At 41.5% G+C, this 23,706-nt stretch overlaps 1 protein-coding gene across 1 annotated transcript; it reads right to left on the reverse strand.

The window, feature by feature from the left end:
* Window positions 1-11,055: 11,055 nt before the first annotated feature.
* On the reverse strand, window positions 11,056-23,333 carry LOC148020319 (uncharacterized). Its single transcript, XM_087699677.1, has 3 exons — window positions 23,285-23,333; window positions 17,517-17,939; window positions 11,056-11,144 (listed from the first exon to the last, which is right to left on the reverse strand). Exons 2-3 carry the CDS (start codon window positions 17,920-17,922, stop codon window positions 11,056-11,058), a joined length of 495 nt encoding a protein of 164 aa, XP_087555803.1. The 5' UTR covers window positions 17,923-17,939; window positions 23,285-23,333.
* Window positions 23,334-23,706: the final 373 nt, after the last annotated feature.

Genomic DNA, 23,706 nt, shown 5'->3' on the forward strand with positions numbered 1-23,706 from the left:
CTAAATGAGTTTTAAAGTATTTGAAAGGCATAAAGATTTTGGATTGGTTTATGGGCGCCAAAAAAAACTCTGGTTCTCCACATTCACTTTAACTTTTGGGTTGTACAGATGCAGATTGGGTAAGCTCTCACTTATGTATGCATTGCACAAGTGGAAATTGTTTCTTTATCAATGGTTGTCTTGTTTCTTGGACCAACAAGAAACAAGGTTGTGTTGTTGTTTCCACTACATAGGCTGAATATGTAGCAACATCTTTAGTGGCTTGAGAGTTAGTATGGCTTCACCAAGTTCTATCATATATTGGTTATCCACCTCTCTCCAACACACCACTTCAATGTGATAACCAAAGTGCTATTAATCTTGCGAAAGACTATGTTCAACATAACAAGTCTAAACATATTGTAGTGCATTATCATTATGTTCAATATGAAGTAAAGAAAGGCATGATCATGATTGAACATTGTCCAAGAGATCAAAGGACTGCATATATATTTACTAAAGGACTCAATGAAGCATGCTTCACTTTGCTACGCTTGGAACTTGGAGTTGTCTCAACTTCAATCTTTGGGAATTCATCCATTATGTGCCATTGTACATACTCCTTGTAGGCATCATACACTTCACATGGGCACATGCATCTCAAACCTCTTGGTTTTCTTTTTACATACATATGCCATTTCACTTGACATGCACGCATTCACTTGACATGAACACAATAATCCTTCTTGATCATCTTTGTACATTTGTATATAGGAGCTCAGGTCCCATTTTTCCATTATGCTCCCTAAGGGTTTTTTCATCCATAGCTAGAGACCGTTGTTTGAGTGGGGGTGTTGGAGATATATATAGCTCACCCTATCTAGTCTAGGTCTCACCTATATATATGTAGATTGTGATCAATATGATATATTCTTTTCAAGTGTACATGGTGTGTCTCTTCTCTTCCTCTCACATCTCTACATATCTTCTCTCTCTACATCTCAACATACCTGGTGAAGTAGTAGAATGTCATAAGACATCTTGCTTGATGGATTCTTTTTTTGTAGCAGCATGAGTTTTGGGTTGTACATGGATTGAGGGTTTGGTTGTGTGTCAAAGGTAATGTGCATAGACTAAAAAAGGATATTAGCATAATGAATATAAAGATTTAAGTAAAGCACAATAATATAACTCTGAAAAAAATGATACTACTTAAAATTCATATTCTAAAGTATCCTAAAATGCATTTTCAACTCGTACCAGCTTTGGGCATTCCTTCGTGCTGGCGGTCATCAAAGAAAACCTTCCCTCAATTCATGACTCTCCGGCAAGAAAGTGGTGTGTTCTTGAGACCATCTTCTTCATGGTTTGTGACCTTTGGGAGTTTGGCCCACACAATGGACATGCATGATAGCCTCAAGTAACCAAACCTATCCCAACACCACTATTTAGTTTTATTTGCCTCCCTTCATCCTTATTTTCTTCTCTCTTTCCCTCTCTTTCTATAAATGTTTCTTTAATATCTCCCCTATCTTCCCTCCCCACTCTTACTTATTCTCATTTTTTCTTTCCCTTCCTTCTTTTCTCTATGTCTTTCTTTCATTTCCTCCCCAGTCACACTCAACGCATCTTGTTAAAATCAAAATCAAAGATAGAAAATAAAAAGCTCATAAAACAAGACATGGAAAGAATCTCTCTTTCCACCCCTTTTCATGCCTCTCTTCCCCCCTCTGCCATTCTCTTTCTATCATTTTGTTCTCTCTAATTATCTCATTGTTCCCATTATTATCTCTCTTTCTCTCGCTCTCTATGTGTTGTTTTCTCTATCTCTCTTTTTCACCCTCTTTTTGACCCTTTTTCTCCCTTTCTCTTTCTAGCCCTTTGTTTTTTTTCTAGTCTCCTTCCTCTCTTTACTTCACTCTTTTATCCACCTCTTTCTTCACTCTCCGTTTCTTTTTCTCTCCCCCCTCTCTTTCTCTTTCTTTGTTGCAGAAATTATCATTTTTTATGGGCGCTCCTCTTAGGTGTGGTGCCAATATTTATTTTGACACGCTTATTTATTAAAGTGTTTGACATACATTTATTATTTATGATGCACATGGGTGCACGATTTAAATATTCATTATTGGTCATTCTATTTGGGCACAGTCCAAGTCTTGGGGCGCCCAACCATTTCATTCTTTATTTGGACAAAAGCAAATACAAAAGCTAAAGCATGCTAATTGTAAATTTAGGCTTTTTTTTAGCTTGGAGAGGAAAAAAATATTAAATGCATGCTTTGTGGAGCACTCACACAAGGCATGGGAGGAGATTGTACCCAATTGGTCTTTTTGCTTCATGTTGTGCAAGTCTATTTATTCTCTTGGATTTTGAGCAAAAAGTAGAGTTATTTGTTCTTGGGGACCTGGCGCTCGCTACGTATGCATACGACATCCAATTTTCGCACCAGTGGTATCAGAGCAAAGCTAAGATTGAGGGCTTCTAATCACTTGCCATCTCGTGCGAAGGCAAAGCTCTTGGAACAAATAGGCTCTACAGTCAGTCTCGCGACAATCTGTCAATACCAGTGCGTTCTTGGTAGTGAATAACCCCCTATTACGCAGTCCTATCGCGAGGGACTACTCTCTAGAGGCGGAGGACCACCTGGGAAGCTCCCTTATCAATGTGTTTTTTTATTTCTCAGCTAGCAAACAGAAAGAAGAAGCTTCATTAAGCTTAAAAAGCTTTAAAAAAAGCTTCCGTTTCATAAATCTATCGACTGCGGCGGCAGCATATATTAACCGCCATCGAATCCGTCGACGACATACTCTTGTCCTAGTTGATAACAAATGATTGATTAAAGCTTTTTAATTAAAGGTTAACTCCTTTATAAGCTAGTAAGGCTTCAAATCTTCAAGTTTCAATCTTCTCTTAAGCCGGCGTTCACACTAGACAATCCTAAATAAGTTTCAACCCCTCAGCAAGCCCGTGCTGACACCTGCGTTGTGACAGAGACATATTCTAGTAATAAGAGAATCACACTCAGACTATATGAAAGATGTATTCTCTTGGAAGAAGTCCGACATCAATTTCCATAACCGCGGAGAAGTAAGATTGCTAAAAAGCCACTTTTTTTTTAAAAAAAGCAAGCCTTGTAAACCCGACCTTGAGCTATGTTCATCCTGCTAACAGGATTTTGTGTGTGAGGTTGTTTGAAATTTTTGCAGGATGACCGATCAAAATATGGAAGATTTTATGGCCGAAGGTGATTTACTAGAACCAATGATGGAGCGAAAACTGGACCTAATTATGATGCAGCTTCAAGAAGAATGAAGAGCATGTCAGACTTTGCAAGCTTAATAGGTCAGTCTTCAACGATCTACTACTAACCAAGATGGGCCGCAACCTGAAGATATTATACGACGTACAATCGATGCAAGACTTGAAGCACAATCTATTTGGAAAGAAGCCAAGATAAGTAAAAGAAATTTTTAATTTCATACTTTCAATGGGTCACCTGATGGAAAGACTATACTTTCTTTTATCAGTTAGTTTGATGATTATTTCCATGAAGAACACTATGCCAAAAAAGAAAAAACTGTGTGTCATTAATCATTTAGTGGACAAAGTATCCCTATGGTAGACTATTGTCCACAAAAGCATTGATTGTCTTACTACTTGGAAGACTTTTCAAAGGATTTTTTTGCATAATTTTCTTCCACCCCAATTCCACGAAAAAGTAATCAAACAATGGGATCTTTTGCAATAAAGCAATCGCGAGCCTATTTCACAATATATTGAGCGTTTTGGAAATGGTTTATTGCAACTTCGAATGCTTGAAGATGTATCTGAGGTGACTCATAAGTGCGAGTTTATGTCTAGTGTTTGCTTGGTCACTTCTATGCGAAAGTGAACATGTTCAAGCCAATGAACGAGAGAAGCGACCACAACAATTCTTAAACAATAGTAACTTCGATACAAAGAAATTCAAATCTAACTTTCGAAGATTCAATCAAAATCGCTTTATTTCACCTTCATTCCATAAATCTTGGGCACGACCCCCTTCTTTAGCATTAAACACAAATCCAAATCCTAAGCCATGTCTTTTGTCAAATCCCAACATTCCTAAACTTCCTGCTATTACCAATAATGTTTCTAAAGCCAAATCCATAGTTTGTTATAAATTCCATCAACCTGGACATCTAGTGGTGAATGGTCAATCTAAAAAGCCAACTGTTCACATCAACTATTTGGAAGAGCGACTGAAGATGAAGACCATGAAGAAATGCCAGATTTCATGGAAGACGATGATGATAACGGCACTACTTCAGATAATTTACTAGGTATACCAAATCCCCATTCTTTATTAAGGATTTTGCGGTGGATTCTGTAAGATTATATTTATTTACTAGGGCTCGTACACAAGGTGGATTCCTTAACTAACATGGTATGTCATGGCAAATGCCAACGTGGAAGGTTGCCCATATTACTCACTAACCATGACTATATATGTATATTCAACTTGAACACCACCATATTTGTGAGCTATATTGGAGAGATATATAGAGAGAGTGAAGGAAGCAATTTTATTGATATGTTCTATTGTTTCAACTTGTTAGGTACATGGATACTAAGGGAAAATCAAATGCCCAATGGAAAATGCATAAATTGGATTAAAAAATAATTTTGGAAAGATGTAGATGTGAGCTACTTAGGGAAATATGCTTTATGAAAGAGGAGGATATGAGAGATAGATGTTGGAACATTGGAAAAAGAGACATACTAAGATGTAAAGTGATATCATAAATAAAAGAATATACAGAACATATAGGGATTGCATATTCAGTTGAAAGTATGGATCTAGATGCTATTGCTACCAAATGGATCTCCAGCATGATTGGTAATATGATAGTAAGTTGGAATGCTAGTGACCCCATGGCCTAATGCTACTCTCTTGGGATTGCTTACATAATGGACATATAGATGCAATTTTAATCTAGGAATCTTGTGAGGCTGTTTCCAAGGCTGACTTAGGGGGTTCACTATGTGTAAATCCTCTATATCATGTATGTTCAAGGCCTACTTAAAAATATCATTATTAGTGAACATTCTCAAAATATAATACCCCTTTTCCATTCAATCTATAAATGATCCCTTTATAGCACACCATTTATATGTTAAAAATGTTTAAAGATGGTATTTAGAAAATACATTCTTTTGAATCCACATGATATGCTTACATACTTATGAGTAAACCCCTTAAGGAGGCTGAGGATGGGTCATGAATTCATATAGCTTAGGTATGAAAGTAGGTTTAGAACAACATGCTAACAAATGTCATTTCTCACAAGTTGCATTCTCTCTCTCAATGTCAAGTTTGGGATTTTGAGATGACAATCTCATCCACATCAACATTTGCAACATGATAAGTAAATACATCTTGAAAATTACATCACATCATAACTAGTGGCACGATATTATGCACGATCATAGGCATATGTTATAAACACAATATATATGCATATGTCCCACATACACATAGGCAAAATACACACTATAGCCCATGCATGGGCTTAGGATATTCATGGGCCATACATGGGCTATGCATAGGCCATGCAGTAGGCTAAGCACATGCGTCGCATGCACATACACATCTGTGTGACCTATGTATAGTGTATATGCATGTGCTCGCATTGCATGCACATGAACATTTGTGTGGACTATGTATAGTGTATATGCATGTGCTCTATATGCACACAGGTTACTCACACAAGAAATGCAAAGGTTGTGTGCATACATATAATCAATGCACACATTGAACATTTTCTCACACCACTCCCCAAAATATCCTAAGGATACCAAGTAATGACATAGATAGACACCATTACACACTTGATCAACATGATAATAAATTAAGAACAATTGAATGCCAAAATTCCAACCATACATCAAAAGAGATATAGGCACCCACACTTTTGATGTTTTATTGACTCTAACTTTGCTTTCTCCTCTCCTCTTTTCCACAATAGAGCATGCAGGGTACAACTATACAACAAAGTTGAAGTATTAATAAAATCATGTACCTGTCTTGAGTAGCTACATTGAAACTCACCTTAGAATTTGCATTAAGGAAAAAACCTAGACCATTCAAAATTGTGCAAATGGTCATGTTCATTGTGCAAAAAACACTCATTTTTATATGAAACTACAGAAAACAAGCTCATTTCTTAGATATTAATAGAGGAACAAAGATTCAAAGCACCAAATTAAGAAGACTCTATACCTGTGAGATGGATGCAAATGGTTACTTCTTGTTTTCCAAGTGTTCCACAATCTCTCTCTATTTGTGCATATGCCTATGTCTCTTTATTTCATTTTATTTTGTTTATTCTCTAATGAAAAATAATAAATATACGAGAATAGTGTGCACATAGGTTTTTTAAAAATAGTCACATATATATATAATTTTTAAACCATTTTTATCATGAATATAGTCCTATTTATAGGAGCAATGGGTGATTGCCTACCATGTTTTTTTATGGATGCTTCCATGGTAGTTTAAATACATCTCTTAACCTACATCACACTATCGTATCTCTTCCCAACCTAATCAACATGGCTCTATATCCCAAACCCTGAACTCTCAACCCTCAATCCTAAACCCTAAAGTCTTTACCAAATTTCCCAAAAACTTGACTGAAAATAAAAGCTTTACCTTGAATTCTAGTTCCTAAAATTTTAGCCCTATACTCTATACATTAAAACTAAAGCTATAAACTTTGCACCTCAAATCTAAGAGCCTAGTTCATGAGTGCACCCTGAAATCTAGAGACTAAATTCTATACACCATGTACCCTAAATTGTAGACCCTACTATCTATACCTGAAATCCTCAATCCCATATTCTATACCCTAAATCATAGACCACTACATTTTATAAATAGGAAAAGCATATATAGAAAGAGATAGACTTTAGTCCCCTTTCTCATTATTCATACAAAGATCTATAGGTTGATTAAAATCAATAGGAAACATACCTAGAGTACTGGCATTTCCAAAATTTGTGCCGTTAGCAAACATCTCACTAATAGACTTGTCAAAGTGCATATGTGCATACATCTTTCATGCTTTGCCTTTTTCCATGTAGTATGAAATATCAATGACAATAGTGTCACCCATTGATAATGCGCAAAAGTTGTTTATGAAGCATTTACTTATTTGGTACTAATGTATAAAGAGACCTTCATTCTTAAATATACTTGTGACATATATAATGATATGTGCATTTTATAATATAACCAATGAGAACTACATGATCCATGACATGTACTAATAAAAACTTTTTGTAGATGGGATTACCATTGCCATCCAAGAAAAGTTAAATCAATGAATTGACTTCCTCTTTGACATATTATACATGTCAAACACCATCATGAAGCAGATGATAACATCAAATCCCATCAAGAATTGACTCCATCTTTGAAATATTTTGCACATCAAACACCTTCATGGAGCATATTATAATATTCTTAGCTAGGATGCATGGAAAATGAGATTTACATCAGTTTTCTTAGCTCAATAGAGCTAATTGGCATTATGTTCTTGGGTTTCCAAAGGGATATAATTGAAATTTTTTGTCTACTTTTCCCTCAAGTGTGACATTTCCATCCAACACTAATTCAAGATGAATATCTAGTATGGGTCATCTTTTATGATCTCTCTACTTAGTTTGATGATGAAGTTAGGGCTCTTATAAGTTCAGTTGGGGGACAGCTCCAGAGAAAGGCATATATACTTTGGCACCAAACATAAGATGCCCCCATAGTTCTTTGAACCAAAAGATACTAATAGCTCTCAGGTTGTCTTCTAGGTAAAGTTTGAGACTTCCCCTTCTACATGTTACCTTGGACTTTGCAAAGGATCGTTCATCAAAGTGTAGGAGAATACAAAACCCTAAACTCTCAAAACCCAAACCAAGGACCCTAAATATCAAATCCTAGATGCCAAACCCTAAATACTAGACCCTAAACCCTCTTTTTTCAAGGTCTAATGGGTAAATTATAAGTGTATAGAGAGTGCTTGAGATCTATTGCGTTCCTTACCATGATTTTCCTTGGAAGTCTAGGTCTAGTTACAATAATTATGTTGCTATGGTCCCACGAATGAACACATTAAACTTGATTAACTTATATTTATAAATACATTTAGGTATTCTTACTTATTAACACAATTTCAAACTTGTTTCTAATGCTTTATTAATATAGTTAATAATACTTTTAAACGCTCCTATAAATGCCAAAAAAATACACATATAATTGTCCTAATGATGGGGCTACAGTGCTCCTTCTTACATTATCTTTATGATGCAAGTAGGTGTTCAGAAATGTATGATATATCTTCACTCAAACCTATAGAAACTCTTTTCGATGTAAATTTCACATAATTTTGTACATATATTTTCCCACATATATTCAAAATTGTTTTGATGTGAATTTAACAATGTTACATCATGGATCTAATTCCTCATGCATTTAGCTAAGATATGTTGGTTTTAGCTGAATTGTATATAAATTGAGTTGTTGTTCACATCTCTTCTCTAATTATTTTGTACTATATCCCAACCAATGATGCAATAAAGATACATTTGGATGCTTAGTTATGACATTACATGATTTTTTAATAGAAGATACATAAAGGGGATATAAAATGCCACAAATGATCTTTAAATAATTTTGATTATTGACTTCCAAAAGTAATAGAGTATTTCAAGTCATCCAACTAACCAATAGATATCAGGCTCTAAGTAAGTTTAGATATATGGCGTATGTCCTAATGAGTAAATGTAGATCCATTTTGAAAAGTAAATTGTACATGACCTACACCAGCTATATCATAATACCTAGTCATTATCCAGATGGATTGATCCATGATTGTTGTTGCTACTTGAACAAAACAACTTCTTATGAGGAGTCACATGAAAATTTGCACTAGAATGAGGAATCCAATCTTGAACACGTATATGACATGTGGATTTAAAATAAGAGATTTTGAAAATATCACTTTAAATATTTTTTACATACAAAAGAATGCCATGTAAATCAGTCATTAATAGATTAAATAAAAAACGATTGTATCTTATTTAAGAAAATCACAAATACTGAGATTTATAAATATGCCTTGAATGTATGTGATATAGAGGATGTACTTATAGTGAATCCATTGAGTCAATTTTTTTATTATCCTTCTCCTTATCCTTTTTCTCTTGCTTCCATGTGTAATAGTTCTTATTAATAGGGAGCATTCAATGTCTTTCTCAGATGTGGATTTCGTATATTATCGTCTAAGGTCTTGGTTCTTACCCTTTCACTATTTTCTAACTCTATCTTCCTATCTTCCCAATGCATGATCATCTTTTCCTTGATTCATGGATTTTGTATGTTTCCTTGAGCTAGTAAACTACCTAGGACATTGTTAAACTTCAATTCACCTACTCTATTGGAGCTAAATTACTGATAGTTTTTTTAAGGGATCCCATGATACAAGCAAGGAGCACAACAAAAAGGTTACCTTAATCTTATCTTTAAACTTCAACTTTTTAGTCTGATTTTGAGTAAATAGGATGTTGAATTTAGTAAAGTGGGAAGAAATAGTAGATTCTTTGTTCTTCTACAACTCAAAAAGCATTTTCACAATATACACCTTGTTAGATGCACTTTCTTTCTATGTCACATAGCTTCTTCCACAACCCATGCATAATGGTCCTATTCACTAATATAAAATACATAGATTTTTCCAAGTGTAGCCTAATAGTAGATTTTGTGAATGCATCATGCTCTTACCAAACATCTTCAAACATATTTGCACATTTTTCATCTATGCCTCTTATGAGCCTTAACTCCTTTTGAATAAGAACATCTTGGATTTTCTTCTTCCACAAAGTAAAATTAGTACTATCAAACTTCTTGATGCTATAGATTTCCTTGTCTATTATGAATGGTAAGTCCACTTCCTCCATATATGAGACCATATTCTCAAGGGGATAAAAACCTTAGATTGTTGTCTCTTTAGGCGAAAACTTGGAAAGAAAACCTTAGATTGTCAAGGGGTCCAGCTACATTTGAAAGAGACACACCCAAGGATTTTACACAAGTCCAAGTGTAGAGAAATAAGAGCTAGGAAAAGAAGGAGCTACTAACTAACTATCGTAGAGTAAGTATGAAAGTGTTGTTTGAAATAAAAAATTTTCTAAGAAACCCTTAGGATCAAAGATATCTTCCACTGCATCACATTTGTCGCCACCAACAAAAAATTAGACAACGTCACAACATTCCAATCATAGGAAGCCAGCTTGTGCAATAGAAAATTGGCATCACTATCATTGTGCATAGTGATATATTTATGTGTGATAATAAATGGCCTAAAGCCACATGTCAATCCTAGGAAGAGGAGCCATGACACAGGAGCACAGGAGTGCAAATACATGAGGCGAATGCAAGATCCCCATTTGCAAACCCCTTTTCTGTAAATTTATTGTGCTTGACAATATCTTTTGCTTCATTCTATGGATCCAATTCACCTTAGATTATCGTCCGTGTCAATATTTGAGTTCAAGTATGGCCCAATTGGCGCGAGCTAGTGATGGCAAGAAATACATGGGAACAGACGTGCCGTGCGCACGCCTGCGTGCGTACACACTCTATCGCATGACTGGCTATACAATCTTCGAAAATGATTGGTTCAAAGCACGTAAGAAGCTTTGATTCAAAATAAGGGAACGGAATTCTACCAGTACTTGTAACCAGAGTTTAAGATTGACGAAACGCACGTACAATGTTTTCGGATATGGAATGTTACAATAACCATTGTGATCCGTTTTGGCTGCCATGGTGCATTCAATAAGCATTAGAAGCTGCAATACAGCCAACAGAGTGCGGGCGGCAGCGGTCGACGAATGATCTGTTGTCGAGCAGGTGGGGCTGCTAGGTGCTTTGAAGTGGTAATATGATCGTCTAGAGCGGAGGAGAAAGAAGAAGAAGAATGATGACTAACATGGACTTTGTTGCCGGGGCCGTTAGCCTGTGACGAGGTGGTCCGACTATCAAGCTGCTGGACCTCCGTCTTGTGGCACATGTATGCACCCAGCACGCACATCGAGACTGACGTCCCAAGCATTCCCAATATTCTGATCTGCTCCATTATAACTCGTTATTTTGTCAAGGTTAGATGGCGATGATGAGATTATTCCCCCGAGGCGCTGGAATGTTTTCTCTGAATGAACTAAACGATCACAAAGCGCCGTCCTCATATGCTCATGATACCAATGCGCAGTCGGCGTGTCGGTCGCTCTTCTTTCATATTAGTTTAATAAGTCGAATAGCAACGATACTATGACAGTTGTGACTCCAACTATTACTCCAGGTTGAATATCCGTTGGAAGCTGGATACCAGGTAGACTGTCCATTGGCACCTCCAACTGCATATCTGACTCAAGAAAATGTTTAATATCGGGGCATTCAGCCTAAACCCAGCTGCACAGAACCCAATAAACGTGAATATATGGCTGGACGTGAACACAATAATATGGGATGATTGTATGCTTACCTAGAGTTTCTATAGAAAATAAGAATAGTGTATAATGCATCACACATTACTCTACATATGATGACAAAGCAAGTAGTAGGTCTTATTATGCCTAGGTCCATTACATGATGCTCAAAAAGGTGCACTCATGGGTGAGACTACTGATGTGAAGAGTATTAGACCCAGGACAAAAGGCAACAACAAAGTGGCTAAGGCTTATATACAACAACAAGACTTCAAGGCTCCATCTTGGGATATGACTAGGCTTGAAAGGAAGGCTTATTTATGCAACAATAAGTATTAATAGGAAAAATACCTTAGTATTAAGGTTAAAGGAGAGGTAAAGGTAATGGCCGAAACATCCGATGTTTCCACTGCAATGAACTCGGTCACTTCAGAAAGCAATGCCCCAAGCTCAGTGAGGGACACCGTCAAGGTATTGGCCACGGTCAGGGAGGGACAGTTGAGATCTAGAACCTTGAGAGAATGCCTCGTCCAGTGGAAAGATTACCCCGAAGAGGATGCTACCTGGATGGATGAAAGCTCTCTCAATCTTCAATATCCCCAGTTTATCTCGAGATGAGGACATCTCGATTCTTCTAAGGGGGAGAGAATGTAATATTTCCGCGTGATCATATCGTAAATATTACTTCCCACACGCCGTGCAAACCCTGTGCAAAGGGTATCTCTCGCATTTAAATTATTGGCCGCGTAATGTGTGAGTCGCACGAGGGAAAATAGGGTCCTCTGCGAATGGTAAATCGAACCGGGGGTTCAAAACCGTAACCCGCGCGGAAACACCCTCTTGGGAGGGGAAATTCAATCAATTTAAGGCAAATTTTTTTATGTAATGATCCCTTTCCCCCAGCCGATGCATGGCTGGAGGAAAGGGAGTATGTGGAGGGGATGGGAAGGTGGGGGTTGCATGGGCAGTTTCCCCCACGTGGGGGGAGACCCCTTCCCCACCCCCACTAGCTATAAAAACACCCCCTTGATGGGTGGTGTGTTTACGGACACACTCAGAGACTGGAGAGAGGAGGAGGATTCTGGTTACGGACAGAGAGAGAGGAAGTCGTGTGAGTGGGAAGAAGAGAGGAGAGGGAGTCTGCAAGGCCGTGATGTGCCCAGCCCTCGCCGCCGTGATTGCTGCCTCCAGCTGCCGTCCTGCTGGCCGCCAGCCCACCACCGCCGCGCTGCCGCCCAGCCGCCGCCAGCTGCCACACGCCGCCTCACCTTCAGCCTGGGGTCCGCCAGCTGCCACACCCCCCGTCCACAGCGCTGTCCACGCTGCCAGGCCGCCATTCCATGCCACTTCGCCACGACATCTCCCCTGTCCACGTGCCCACCAGAAGCCTTTGGAAGCTTCCATAGGGGGCCTCTCTAGACCCCCTTCCCACGACCCCCAACCTCCTACCCTTTGTCACCCCTTTAAGGCCATTTTTCCACCCTTGGCCCAAAAGGCCTTTCCCACGGCGTATTTCCCAACATCCCTTAAAGACCGGGACTCCGAAGAATGAGACGGTGAGGCCATAAAGACCTCTCAAGGACCGTCAACAAGACTTCGGACAAGATTGTTAAAACCGCAAGTAGTCCAATTACCGCGCCGATTCGAATTCGTGGAGAAGTCCGAAGCTTTAGTCGAAGTTCTATTCCGAAAAGGAAACCATCCACATACGAGCACAAAGGCGGATCGTAAGTCGAAATTACGACTACGATGGCTCCTAAAAGATCCCAGGAGGCAACCGCGGGAGGTTCGTCGCCAAATGTGCAAGTGGACATCACCCCGTCACCACAAGTCCAGGTTCTTTCGTATTAATTCCGCATAAGGAAATGGTTAGGCGCGCTTAGGAAGGAAATTTCAAGTTACGTTTAGATTAAAAGGCATTGAAAGAAATGCATCTTTTTGAGCATTATGAAAGATTGAATGGTTAGGGATTTAGATGCATGTAGATGGTATTTTATTAAGGTAAAGAATCTAAGCAAGAAGACGAAGTTTATATGTGCATTAGTTGCCATCCTAGATATGATGAATTAAGCGTATATGCACATTATGATTTCATAGGGAAAGTCTAGCACCATAAGATTTCATTCGGAAAGAACTAATAGGGCACTAAAAACGAACGTATGACTTGCAACATAGTTATACGATGGAATAGAGCAACACTAGTTTTCGCTTGAGTATCATCACAACTTAGTGGCTAGGAGAATGTTAGGAAATTGCGTAGCCGTCATGAGAAAAGGATCAATCATTAAAGAGTCGTAATTAGGTGTAAATGCATAAGATGCCAAAGGATAAACTACAAGGTAGTAGGTACGATTGTTGATGCAAGACCTAGTAGGCCCTAGGGAAAGTTAGTAACCAAATTAGCATGCACCAAGGAAAGATTGTATGACTCGCCAATGCATAAGTTTGAGAGCATAGACTACAAAGTAGTAGGCTGGATTAATTAGGAAAGTTAGCGTACAGATTAGTAAGTAATTTTACCTTACCAAGGAAACGGCAATCAATCGCATGTTTACGCGAATTGGATCCCGTTAGATTTGGTTTATCACCCTAGAAGGATCATTCTTATCACAGAACAAGCATAATTGAAATTGACTAGGTAATATAAACATCAAGGATTAGTATAAACATGACTGAGTCAATATGATAGGAATCCTAAGAGATAACTAGGATTTAGTGCAAGGATAATTCGACCTCGCTTAAGACAAAAACTGTGAATCTAGGGATCTTACACGCATTCACAAAATGTCGAAGCGATTGGTTGTTTATTCATGAAATGATCTAAGGTTTTATCCTAAGGATCATGATGGAACTCCGACGGAGTTGCATATTCTAGAATCATTAGCCAAACCTAATTAGAAATGACTTGAAGGATACCCCAAAATCCTGTTACTCGGCTAGGGTTAAAACCCGTGGTCGGAACACTAAGAAATGGGTAGGAGGATTCCGTAGAATAGATGCAATACTTGCGCACAAGCCGCAACATTGTATAGTCTTGGAATTTGTCCGCAAAGAGTCTTGCCATCTCTCGAAATGAGGTTAGCAAGTTATTTAAAGAATTTAACTTACAAGAGGATGAGTAATCATCCTGTTAACTCACTTTCCTTGGAAAAGTAATTGCCAAGGGAAAGGAAGATTAGGCGTTGCCTTGAAGCAAATGACCGACAATAAACTAAGGCGACATGGTCGCTGGATCCTGCCACAACAAACCTAATGTATTGGAAGGGTATGACCCTGACCCTAAGAATGATAGGAATCTTGCCAAGTTGCAATTGATTCTGGATCGAATGCGGGTTGCATTCGGAGGAAAAGGAGTTACTCCTTAACAGTTTGCCAGCTAAAAGTCCACTGAAATTGATTGTGCTTGTAACAGTTTAGAAAGGACTGTTTGCATTGTTTGCTCAATGAACTAAAGGATGAAAATATATTTAAATACTTCAGGTTGGTGCCTGAGAGGCAGCTCAGTTACCCCCGACTGCCTACCTGACCCTAACCAAGGGGGTTGTGAACCGCGCCGGGAACGTGGACCGAACCCGCCGTGAGAGGTCTCTCCGTTGAGTTCTGCTTGGAGCAGGAGGACGCTTGGGTGCCAGGGGGGACTCTGGCTGTAAATCCCTCGCCTTCCGGGCCCTGCACAAGAGACTAACGTGACTCGGGATTGGATCTCGAGGCCCGCATACTAGTCTACGGGCGGAAACTTGGGATAGTAATCACAGGAAGGATTACTGGATACGCCTACGGGCGGGAACTCCTTGTATTTCAAAGATAAAAGGATATAATGATAATAAAGGAGTTGTTTGGCATTGTTTTCTTTATGTCCTGTGATAAGATTACGTGAAGGAACCAGTGCTTAACAGGGTTAATCAAGGAAGCTGTTTGTATGTGTCAAACTAATGTGGTAGGTAATTACTTAACTAAAACAAACTGAGGAAAGTGCGGAGGATAGACCATAGGTCTGTCCTACGGATGGGTGGTCCCGGTTAGCCGGGAACTTTTCTCAAGGTCTTCAACGGACATCACCAAAACAAGAAAGGAGAACGATGACTTGGAAATACCAATTACCCGATTCAAGCTGTTTTAGGGGAACGGAATGGGACTATGCCTTTTGGCAGAGAGGTCGAGCCTTGCATCCCTCTCGTTTCCCCATTCTCCTTGAACCAAGTGCAGCATGAATCCGCTTCAGACCGGGCGTTCTGCGTAAAGTAGCTCGATCAGGTCTGACGTTAGTCGCTGTTAGCAAAACAACCAACAATTCCATTCGATCCTAAGTGGGAAGCGCCCAGGACACTTCCGTTACGGGGCAGACGCGGAAAGTCCTAGATTACAAAACCCGCAACATTCCATGGGAGTGCCGGGTGGAGTCTTCTAGACAACCTTTCCGATGGACTGCTAAGACGTGTCCTAGAGGATGTTAGTGGACACGTTACAGATATCGATATAGCACTACAAGATATAGACCTTATAGCGACGTTTAAAGCGACAAAAATACAAACAACAAAATTTGCCCCCGTCGTCGCAAAAAGCGTCGTTATTGACGACGCCATGGAATCGTCGCTATTTGCGTCGCTATATGCGTCGCTATATAGCGACGCATATAGCGACGGTTGCAGAGAATTTGCGACGCTGATAGCGACGACAATAGCGACGCCTGCAGTAAATTTGCGACGCAAATAGCAACGGTAACAGAGGAAAAAAAAATTTTGTGGCAGGGCAGCAAGCTGCCCTGCCACATATAGCACTGTGTGCTGTATGAGAGCCATACAAAATAGTTTCTGCACTGCTGCATACAAAGCGTTTGCAAACAAAAAGAATCTATACTGAAATCATAAAACTGATAGATGAAATAAATACATGATATCGCATAAAATGCGATTGGTACAATCATAAAACAATATCACTAATACATAGAAAATGTCTACATAGATCGGGCGACTAAAAACTAAAGGTATGTGAGCGCTAAGGATCCGAGGGCGAGCTACAAATCGTCGTCCCCCGAAAGCTCGTCCCTCTGCAAAGGAGCATCAAACGGATTCTGCAGAAAAAGAAACAACATATCAATCCACCATACAATAATGCATTCAAATATCTCATGGTAACTACGGACATGAAAGATGAGAGACTTACTGGGCCGCCGCGTCTGTACAATCGGTCGATCAATGATCTGAGACCGTGCCTCTCTGCATATTGAGTCTCAAGGCCTTGCGGATCACGATTTGTAATGGAGTGCTAAAAAGAAAACAAAATGCTAATTGTTAGAAATATGATTGTCAGTACAAATAATATCTCAAAAAAACAAATAAGCAAAACAAAAGAGAAACTTACAAAGTCCTCCAAATATGTCTTGTGGCCGCCACTCCCAAGATGATGTACCGATCCGGCCTCGATTCGTGCCCTCGCCGCCTCCCGCTGCTGACTCCAACGTCCTGGCGAATTTGTAGCCTCCTCTCTCAGTCGGCGCCAGTCCTCTGCATCTAACCACTCGGGCTTTGGAGCCCCACTCTTGATTGCCTTGCGTGCGTCGGATCGTCTATGTGACATGTATGCACGCATGCAATCCATCATCCAGCCCGTAGAGAATCTATCCACTGCGGCTGGCACCGGGAACTCCTCATGCAAGGATGCTACTATGTACTCCTTGCTCCCCTCCGGTATGTTCCTCCAATGATCCAGGACGTTGTGCCGAAAAACTTGTTGGCACAACTCCCTCATGCGAGCTATCACCCTCCTTCCCTCATCATTCATGATGATAGCTCCTGACCTGCCATCCACTAGGTATCCATAATCCCTAGGAGTGTGCCTCGTATGGGCCCTCTCCCATCTCCGTCCACGCTCCTGGGCATATCCAGGAGACCCCTGAACATCCGGTGTACCGACGGGGGTACCCTCTCCCGGAGTGCCACTGAAAGGGGTGCCACCAGAGGGGGTGCCACCAAAAGGAGTGCCACCAGAGGGGGTGCCACCAAAAGGAGTGCCACCAGAGGGGGTGCCACCAAAAGGAGTGCCACCAAAAGGCGTGACAACTGCCGACGGCTGCGCAGAAGCCGGAGTAACTGGAGTGGACGTCCCCACAGGTGTGACAAATCCTGGAGGTGACCGAGCTCTAGCTGAACGACGAGACGGAGACACCGCGTCCGTGTCTCCACAGCAGCACCCCCCTGATCCTCCTGCAGTCGCAGTCCCTCCCTCTGGCCCAAGTCGCGAGCGTCGAGATCGTCTGCTCGAAGCTGAAGCATCTGATCGCACTGAAGCTGATCTAGCAGAGTGCCCTGACGAAGAACGAGACAGCTCCTGATCTGCTATCTCTCTGAATCTCGCGAGCTGATCTGGAGACATACGTGCCATCATCTCCTGAAACTCCTCATCGCTCATCCCTCGACTCATCCTGAAAATAAAGATACCTGCAGAGATAAAAAATAATGTTAGAATAATCAATTGAAACTATACAAAGCGCATTAATATAAATCATTTTTGAAAAATCCATCTTAAAATGCATATCTTATCTACCTTTATGGAAGATCTAAACAACGAATTGAGTAATACAATTCTCCAAGAATGAAGTATTCTATGGTCCCATGTTAATCTCCTGACATAACTCTGCATACACTGGAAGGTCGATAGACATGTCACCACAAAAGAACGAGTCTGCCTCGTTCTCAAAAAATTCTACGACTTCTGTATTTCCATCATTGTTAGCCGATGCGGGCTCCAAGCTTGCGGTGGCCTCCACCCCTTGTAATTTCGATCCCTCTATTTGCATATATTCTTCATCTATGCCTGGAACATCGCTTTGATCGTATACTCTCGCACCTCTAGGAGTTGAAGGTATAACATACCACCATCGAGGTTGTCGGGGATTTGGATAGAAGATTACCTGTTCACAAACACTTACAAACCGTCTTCAAACCATTGTGACATAAAGCATGTCGTATTACAATTAGCAAGCAAATGACTAGAAGATTACCTGTTCACAATGTGCCGGCAACACAAAGGTGTCGCGCAAATCCATCCATTTTTTTTCGGAATCTATTTCGAGAAATCCAGATGGACCTCGTCGAACCGTTGCGCCAGCTCCTCCAAGTACCACTTTGAACCACTGCACATCGAATATTATCATGGAGAAGCTACGGTAATCCACCGTAATAATACTTTGCAAATTCCCAAAATACTCCATCTCATCCACAACCGTGTTCGGATCCGTTGCTCGTCGCCGGCTCTCTTGCTCAAACCTTGCCATGACACCACAGTCCATTGTGGAGCGCATTTTGTCAATACGCTCCACCCGAAAATGCCGTCCGCGCGACCACGCTGCACTATATATTTTGTACTGCACATTGAAACACTCAAATTAGATGTAGCAAACAAATTCAGATACGACACATTCTAAACCCCTCATTACCTTTGGACTACATCTCCTCGAGAACTCCCACTCCTCCATTGAGACCTCTGCCCCTTCGCTGGATGCTGCGATCAAGGCTCCATGCAACCATCGTGTTGACATAAACCGCGGCATCTCCTCCATGCCTTCGGGATATCGAATCGGTCGGTGACGCGTACTGCGTCGGAATTCAGCTCGCGCTTCCTCTCGATCTTGCCTTACAATCTGGTACTTGGCGAGCCACGTCTCCATGGAGGCATGGTGCAACATACAAAAGCGATTCACTTTCTCTTCCATTGAGGCATCCATTCTTTTTTCTACCCCATTTCCAACCACCACATCTCCAGTCAGCCTGTCATCGTCCTTGAGCGTCCATAGCATTTCATTGTCTGGTTCCACCGTTGGTAGCCATTGTGAGATATGCACTAATGCCTCTGACACCAACCAACCCTCCGCCATGCTACCTTCCGGACGAGCTCGTTGTCGCACAAAGCCTTTCAGGGTTTTCATGAAGCGCTCCAGGAAGAACATCCATCGCGTATGGACAGGTCCGGCAATCTCCACTTCGTCCACAAGATGCACAAGAAGGTGAACTTGTATCGTGAGCATGCTAGTGGGCAGGTATTTCTCAAAGAGACAGACCGTCTCAACTGCTCCCCGCCTTTCGGATTCAATAGAGGACGTCTTAATCTCTTTCTGTGAGATCCATTGCACCAAAGTCGACAGCTTGTAAATGGCCCCGCGAATTTCTGGAGTTAGGCATCCCGCGATCGCGATCGGTAGGACAAACTGCCACAAATGAGAAAGCATTAAGAATAATGGTCACTTTTCAAATTTCAAAATGTCCACGCTTATTAAAATCCATTCTGTTCACAAACCTGACATATCTTATGCCAATCATGGGATTTTAGCCCAGACATTTGGTCATCTTTAGAAAATGCGGACCTGAGAGAACGCATCATACCCGTCGGAGTGCGGATAGACTTGATTACTTGCTTCACAATGCGCTCTTCTTTGGTAGACAAAACCCAGGGAGCGCGAGGAAGCTGCACTCCCCCTTCAGCACTCGACTGCGGCCAAAGCGCCTCCATCTTACCTACCTCCTTTAAATCCATTCGTGACCCTATAGTGTCTCTCTTTCCTGTGATGTGGTCCCATAGCAAGCTGCCCACATTTTTGAAAATATGCATGGGATCCAACAAGTGGTTGACCTGTAAGTGGGTCCAATATGGCAACTCGTAGAAAACTGAGAACCGTCGCATTCCATTTGGATGTGATTCCGGGTTTACCATTTTCAGCTCGTACCAGCTTGCAGCGTTCATACGTGCTGGAGGTCGTCCAAGAAAACCTTCCCTGAGTTCATGATCCTCCGGCAAGAAAGTGGCGTGTCCTTGATATACCATCTTCTTCATGGTTCGTGACCTTCGGGAGTCTAACTGTGGCCCACACAATGGACATGCATGATAACCTGAGGTAACGAGACCTGCAAGGCGATCCACGACCTAGTGAATACTTGATTGAATGAAATAAAATATAGATATTACCGGCGTGAACAAAGGTCTGCTCACCTGAGCACTCTCCCAATCCCGGAAAGTCATGCATCGTCCACATGAGAATGGCTCGAATGTTGGCTGACCGCCGACCATCGCGCCTGCTCATATCTTGCACCGTGACCCCCTCCTCCCACAAAATCTTAAGCTCATCGACTAATGGACGAAGATACACGTCCATATTTTTTACTTTGTAGCGGCCCGGGACGAGCAAGCTAAGGATGAGATGTCCTTTCTTCGTAGAAAGCCATGGAGGAATGTTGTAGTTGACAAGCACTATAGGCCACACACTGTAAGAAGTCGAGCGCAGACCGAATGGGTTCACACCATCCATGGCGAGACCGAGCCGAAGATTCCTTGGCTCTCGCGCAAAGCCTGGGAAGGTAGAGTCAATGTGGCTCCATGCGCGCGAATCTGCTGATATTCGTTGCACTCCATCCGTAGACCTATTCTGCACATGCCACGTTGTCAAGCTTGCCATGGCAGACGTGCGAAACATGTGGTTTATGCGGGGGATGAGCGGAAAGTGTCTGAGGACTTTTTGAGGGATGGTCTGCCCTTGCAAGTCCTGTCGATACCTGTGAGCACCACACTTTGGACATGTCTCCATAGTCTCGTATTCATCTCGAAACAATATGCAGTCGTTGATACATGCATGGATGTTATTGTAGTCCATGCCAAGCTTCCGTAAAACATGTCGTGCATCATCACGAGACTCAGGCATGGTGTTTGCAGGTGGCAATATATGATATTTCAATAACCTGAAAACATCATAAAACACCTTGAAAAATCCATCCATATTTACAATAATACTGTTAAAAAAAAAACAATGAAGTCTGTATGCAAGGTACCTGAATAACTCAGTCACACTCGTATCACTCCAACCGTATTTTGCTTGCACACTTAAGAGTGCAAGCAATGTCTTCAACCGAGATACTCGGCACCCATCATATAATGGTATGGATGCTTCCTCTCTAAGCGGGTCAGATGTCTCAACATCCATGGGAATCAATGCATCGATCATTGCCTCCATCTCAGGCTCCAAGATTGTAGGCAAGTCGGGAAGGTTGTCTGTCTCCTCTGGCATTGACGATATAGATGGGCCTTGCGAGTGGTCTATTGGCTCCTGCCATCCATCCATCTCACGTCCACGAACTCTTCTAATTGGCCGCAAAGGGTGCACTCCCCCTTGGGTCGAGACATCACCCCCCTGGACACAAAATTTGCCAACAAGACCCAATCTTATTGTGTATGGTTTTCAATTAGCTTGAGAGTACAATGCATGAAAAATGCTAACTTGAAAATACTGTTTGCTGAAAATCTGCAATCGCCTGATCAATAATCTCAGGTTGAAACTCGCCAAATCGTCGTACGTGTTCTATAGACAATCGGCGTTTTCGTCTAATTGCCAACTTGCATTGAGAGCAAGGACATGGGACACGCTGATTAAGATACGACTCGCGGTCTTGAACAATAGGACCTTCTTCGTTTGCCATCTTATCTACATTACAGCAAACGAGGCTTAAATGGATAGCTTTTTGGAGATATACGTCAACTTGCAAGTTGACCATAAACCTTGCATTGTATATAGTAGTCGAGAGATTTTCCGATGTTATATCTCGGCCTTGTATCATGCTCAACGATTTGTTTGTCCGGTAGATAATTTTTTGTTATATCTCGGCTTTGAGTATAAGTAATCCATTTTAAAATTAATGCGCGCCATCTATGAAATTTTACAACTATAGTAATAAAATTTATTTCAATCAATTCTACTCATAGTCATAAGACCTGAGAGAAATTATCCTATACTCAATTTAAGGGATCTCCACTTCTATAACAATAATTTTGGGTTAATTTTGATGAAGTACGTGGCCGTATGCAAAGCACATTGCATACCATTATCGATACGTATATTATCTTAAATTTCATTCCCTTCCCTCTCCCTCTCCCTCTCCCTCACCCTCTCCCTCTCTTTCTCTCACCCTCTCCCTCACCCTCTCGTTCTCTTTCTCTCCCTCTCTCATTTCCTCCCTCCTCCTCCCTCTCCCTCTCCCTCCCTCTTTCTCCCTCTTTCTCCCTCTCCCTCTCCCTCGCTCCCTCGCTCCCTCTCCCTCCCCCTCCCTCTTTCTCTCCCTCTCTCATTTCCTTCCCCTCCCCCTCCCTCTCCCTCTCCCTCTCCCTCTCTTTTTCTCCCTCTCCCTCTCTATCTCTCTTTCTCTCTCATTTCCTAAACAAGCAAAAAATAAAGTGATTTAAACATCCTCCAAGCAAAAGGGAGAGGGAGAGATACAATGCACTCTCCCTCTCTTCCTCTTTCTATCCCTCTCTCATTTCCTTCCCCTTCCTATCCCTCTCACTCTCTTTCTCTCTCATTTCCTCTCCTAAACAAGAAAAAAATAAAGTGATTCAAACATTAAACAAGCAAAAGGGAGAGGGAGGGAGAGAGAGAATGCACTCTCCCTCCTTCTCCCTCTCTTTTTCTTTCTCTCCCTCTCCTATTTCCTCCCCCTCCCTCTCCCTCTCCCTCTATTTCTCTTTCTCTTTCTTTCCCTTTCCCTCTCCCTCTCCCTCTCTTTCTCTCTTACTCTCTCGTTTCCTCTCCTAAACAAGCAAAGAAGAAAGTAATTTAAACATTAAACAAGCAAAAGGGAGAGAGAGAGAGAGAGAATGCACTCTCACTCTCTTTCTCTCCCTCTCCCTCTCTTTCTCTCCCTCTCTCTCCCTCTCCCTCTCCTTCTCTTTCTTTTCCTCTCCTAAATAAACAAAAGAGAACAATTTAAACCTTCAACAAGTAAAAGAAAGAGAGAGGGAGACTCACCAATGAGATATGGCGAGCGTGGGCGGCTTCTCTTTGCAACGAGGGCTCCTCCTCTCCTTCGCAAACAACGACGGTGGCGGTGGCGGTGGCGGCAGCGGCGGCAACAAGTCTCTTCCTCCTCTTCTTTCACAAAGCCTTGGCTCTCTCCCTCGCTCTCGCTCTCAAAAGGCGAAGAAAACAAAATGAAAACGGCGCTCTGGTTTCGGCCGCGCTTTTTTTCCCTGCGGCGTCGCTATATGCGTCGCTATTTGCGTCGCAAATGCGACGCAAATAGCGACGCGTATAGCGACGCTAATAGCGACGCATATAGCGACGCCAATAGCGACGCCAATAAACGCCGTCACTAATCGGCGTCGCTATTGCCCCAGTCCCTTGTAGTGTAGCAATGTCTTGAGGATAATGCAAAATTTGTTTTTCAAATC

The sequence above is a fragment of the Lygodium microphyllum genome, chromosome 19 (assembly GCF_053477565.2).
Source record: "Lygodium microphyllum isolate KBCC chromosome 19, Lygodium_microphyllum_v1.1.10, whole genome shotgun sequence".
NCBI lineage: Eukaryota > Viridiplantae > Streptophyta > Polypodiopsida > Schizaeales > Lygodiaceae > Lygodium > Lygodium microphyllum.